The sequence below is a fragment of the Centruroides sculpturatus genome, unplaced genomic scaffold, assembly GCF_000671375.1.
Source record: "Centruroides sculpturatus isolate CEXI.00-Female unplaced genomic scaffold, Cexi_2.0 scaffold2306, whole genome shotgun sequence".
Lineage (NCBI taxonomy): Eukaryota > Metazoa > Arthropoda > Arachnida > Scorpiones > Buthidae > Centruroides > Centruroides sculpturatus.
The window spans coordinates 32,539-36,338 of record NW_019386415.1 but is presented as its reverse complement, the minus strand read 5'-3'; the positions used below and the strand labels follow the sequence as shown (position 1 = coordinate 36,338).

At 27.9% G+C, this 3,800-nt stretch overlaps 1 protein-coding gene across 4 annotated transcripts in view; it reads left to right on the top strand.

Moving 5' to 3' along the window:
- Positions 1–206: 206 nt before the first annotated feature.
- The window catches only part of LOC111614901 (protein bicaudal D-like), a 33,554-nt gene continuing 29,960 nt past the window's right edge, over positions 207–3,800 (top strand). For all 4 annotated transcript variants that reach the window (XM_023356273.1, XM_023356272.1, XM_023356271.1 and 1 more), the window contains exon 1: positions 207–515. In XM_023356273.1, coding sequence (XP_023212041.1) covers positions 294–515 — 222 coding nt within the window. In that variant the 5' untranslated portion in view covers positions 207–293. The remainder of the gene's footprint in view (positions 516–3,800) is intronic.

Sequence of the window (3,800 nt, the reverse complement as noted above, 5' to 3'; positions counted from 1 at the left end):
AAAATTCATTTTTAAATCCTAATTTATATCTTATAGAAACCATAAGAAGTAAAGAAATATTTATATTGATTAATTACTGACCAATTACGTTACATTGATTACAATAAAANAAAAATAATAATACTTTTAAAATTCTAAACGTGTTATATTTGTAAGTTTTAATTTTTATTTAATAAATTTTGTAGATGGCGTTTCATCGTCTCGATACCAACCAAGTACAAAATGCCGGACGGAGAGGCTAGGGAATCGGATGTGATTCTCTTAAACTAAATATTTTGTTTTAAAGTATTAAAATGGCAGACAAAAGTTTGGAATCCATCCAGTTAGAAAGGGATCAGTTAAAACAAGAATTAGAACGTTTACATTGTGAATTGGCTCAAACGAGTCACGAAAAAATCCAATCTGCCCAATATGGTTTAGTGCTTTTAGACGAAAAAGAAGCTCTTCAACAAAAATGCGAAGAACTAGAAGCACTTTATGATGCTACAAAGCATGAATCGGATTGCCTCCGAGAAGTAGGTCTTCTTTTACATTTTTAATGACTTTCTTCTTATATATTTGGATGAAAAATTGCATAACTTTTTAGGCAACGTAATTTCTTTTTTTTTTCTCAATGGTTTTCGTAGAGAAAAACATTAATTATATTGATTTTTCAATATAATATAATATATGTTTACGTAATATGTAATGTTCATTTATCTAACTTTAGCCATTAACAAATAAATATTAAACATTCCATGTAAGGAATGCAGGTAAGTATAGAGCTTCCCACAAACAGGTTTGATGACTAAATGATAGTAACTCCCTCTGAAGTACTCCCATTTCATTTATGATTTGTTAAAGTATATCATGCGGTTTAAAATTCTCGTGCGGATAATTAGAAAATTAATTTAATTTTACAAATACGCTTTAAAGAAAAATTTATTTTTGTCGTCGTCTAATATTTCTCACGGTGTCTCAAAATATATTGAATAGTTGTCTTCGTGTAATAGTCGTAGGCAGTGAATTTTTTTTATAAAGTAGATATTCCATGTAGGATAGCCCCCGTAGCATGAAAGTTGTTTTCGTAACGTTTGTAAATATAATAAGTCTGGTATTTTGAATAATTTTGAGTGTTTTTGTGTTCAAGAAGAATACCAAAGCATTAAAATAGCATTTAATGCAAATAATCGGTTTGTGTGTACTTTTATATAGGTTGCGAGTTAGAGCTAAAACGTATGAAAGTTATAATTTTTTGTTTATCGTAACTCCTGTACTTAAAACTTTTTTCAAAATCTAAAATCTTTTCTCGTCCGCTGAAGCAATGACAGAGGTTATTTTTTTTCTGAAAAATTGTTTTGATTTTATTACTGTTTTTTGAAATTATTAATAAACAGTGAAAAATGTTTTGTGTTCTCGTTCAGATAATAGAAAGCATAGAGTCGTATGTGTTATGTTGGAAATATTTTTTTTTAGTTTAAAACATGTACTGTTCTTCTGGCACATGATAACTGACAGAAATTATTGTTTTATTTTCTGTCTCACTTTAGTATAGTTTCAGTTTGAAAACTCAAACATATCCATATAATATAAACAATCATTCCCATGTAATTATTGTTTATTTGGTATTTATATTATAAGCAAGAGTGTAGATGCCCAACAAAACCCAAAAATTCAGCACAAAATGTAAATACTTAATTTAAAACAAATTTTTTTGGCAGTATTAAACAACCATCTTCAGATTAAATGGAACATTTGAAAGTTGAAAGAAAAATGGACTTTTGAGTTTTGTTGGTTATCTATGCTTGTTATTCTAAAGTTGTAAAGTTAAGCAAAAGTATGGTTTAAAATTGGCAGAAAGTCTATTAAGATTGCAGAAAGCATGAAATATACTATACATAGAATGCAATAGAAATATAATAGATTTTATTTATTTTAATCATAGATATCATTGTCAGTTGTTTAACATTATCAGAATTAACATATCCAAAGCACATAAGTTAATCATAAATATTGTTATAATAGTAATAATTATAACAGTAAATCTTAAAGTTATGCATTTTTTAAATTGTTTTAACATGTTCTTTCAATGTCAGAGCTAATAAAACTAGAAGTTTCCCATAATCTGTAGGGTATATGATAAGTAGGTTATGTGGAGGTTTTATTTTTGTTCTATAGGGCATAACTTGTGGATTATATAAACAAAAATATTGGTACTCTGTTTAATATTATCTGTCAATTATCATCATTGGAATAGATGAATCCTAAAGTTATTGCAATAATTGGATTCTGCTATATTTTACTACCAGATGAATCCTGTGTTACTTGGCCAAAAAATAACAACAGCAAAAATTAAGATTATTAGATTGTTTTGTACTTCTAACCCTTCTACTATACTACATTATAATATTTGATTTATATTTACAAAGGTTATCTTACGTTAAGAGTTTATCACACTGACAAGGGAACTGTCGGAGTGTCATCTAATAAATTTTAATAAAATTTAGTTAATAACTACGTTAAAAGTATACAAACTCTATTTTAAATTTGTAGCATTCACTAAAAGTGTTGATCAGAGTTATTAGCAATCAAACGTTGCACTACTTTATAGTAGTTTAACACAATTATGCAAATTTTTAGAAGTGAAAGGGTCGCGGAGGAAGACGGCGATATTACATTTAGAATAAATTCTGGAATTTTCAAAAATGGGAGAAGAATTAATAAAATTTAGTTAATAATTATGTTAAAAGTATACAAAATTTTATTAATTCTTCAACCATTTTTGAAAATTCCAGAATTTATTCTAAATGTAATATCGCCGTCTTCCTCCGCGACCCTTTCACTTCTAAAAATTTGCATAATTGTGTTAAACTACTATAAAGTAGTGCAACGTTTGATTGCTAATAACTCTGATCAACACTTTTAGTGAATGCTACAAATTTAAAATAGAGTTTGTATACTTTTAACGTAGTTATTAACTAAATTTTATTAAAATTTATTAGATGACACTCCGACAGTTCCCTTGTGAGTACCCAATCCTTAACACATTTTAAAAATTCTTTATTCCTCTATTGTATACAATTTTTAAAGAATTTTTAAAATGTGTTAATTAGTCCATTGGTGTGATAAACCTTTACATAAGATAACCTTTATAGTTATCTAGCCGATCTTACCAATTTTCACTGGGTGCAAATGGGAATTATGTTTCCCCTCTTTTGAGGTTAATTAGAGAATTTTTAGATGAGTCTAAAAATATGTTAGATTTCCCAAAAAAAACACAAAAAACCACATCTAAAATAGTACAATAGAAGCCAGGTTCTTCAGCGTAATTTTTAACCTTTTCCCTCTCCCCTGCAAGGGAGAATTTCCAAAAATCCCTTCTTAGTATGCATTCTCGTTGCATATCCTATGTACCAAATTTCAACTTTCAATTCCTAACTGTTTGGGCTCTGTGCTTATTATTATTATTATAAACCCATCTCAATTATTTATATAGATTAGTTTAAACCTTTCTATATATTTCATTTTTGATTGAAATTTTCTTAGAGATAAATGGGATATGCTTTTTCTACTACAGAACAAACTTTTTATCTAGTGTCAACTAGAACTTTAATTTATTTTAGAAAGCAAGTTATTTACTAAAAAAGCATTAAAATTACAGTGGTACCTCAGGTTACGAACGCCCCAGCATACGAAATTTTCAGGATACGACATGAAATTCGAACATATTTTTGCTCCACGATACGAACAAAAACTCACCATACGACGTTACATTAGTTCGCATTTTTCATTTGTTTTTCTTACTACAGTTATTTTTTTAA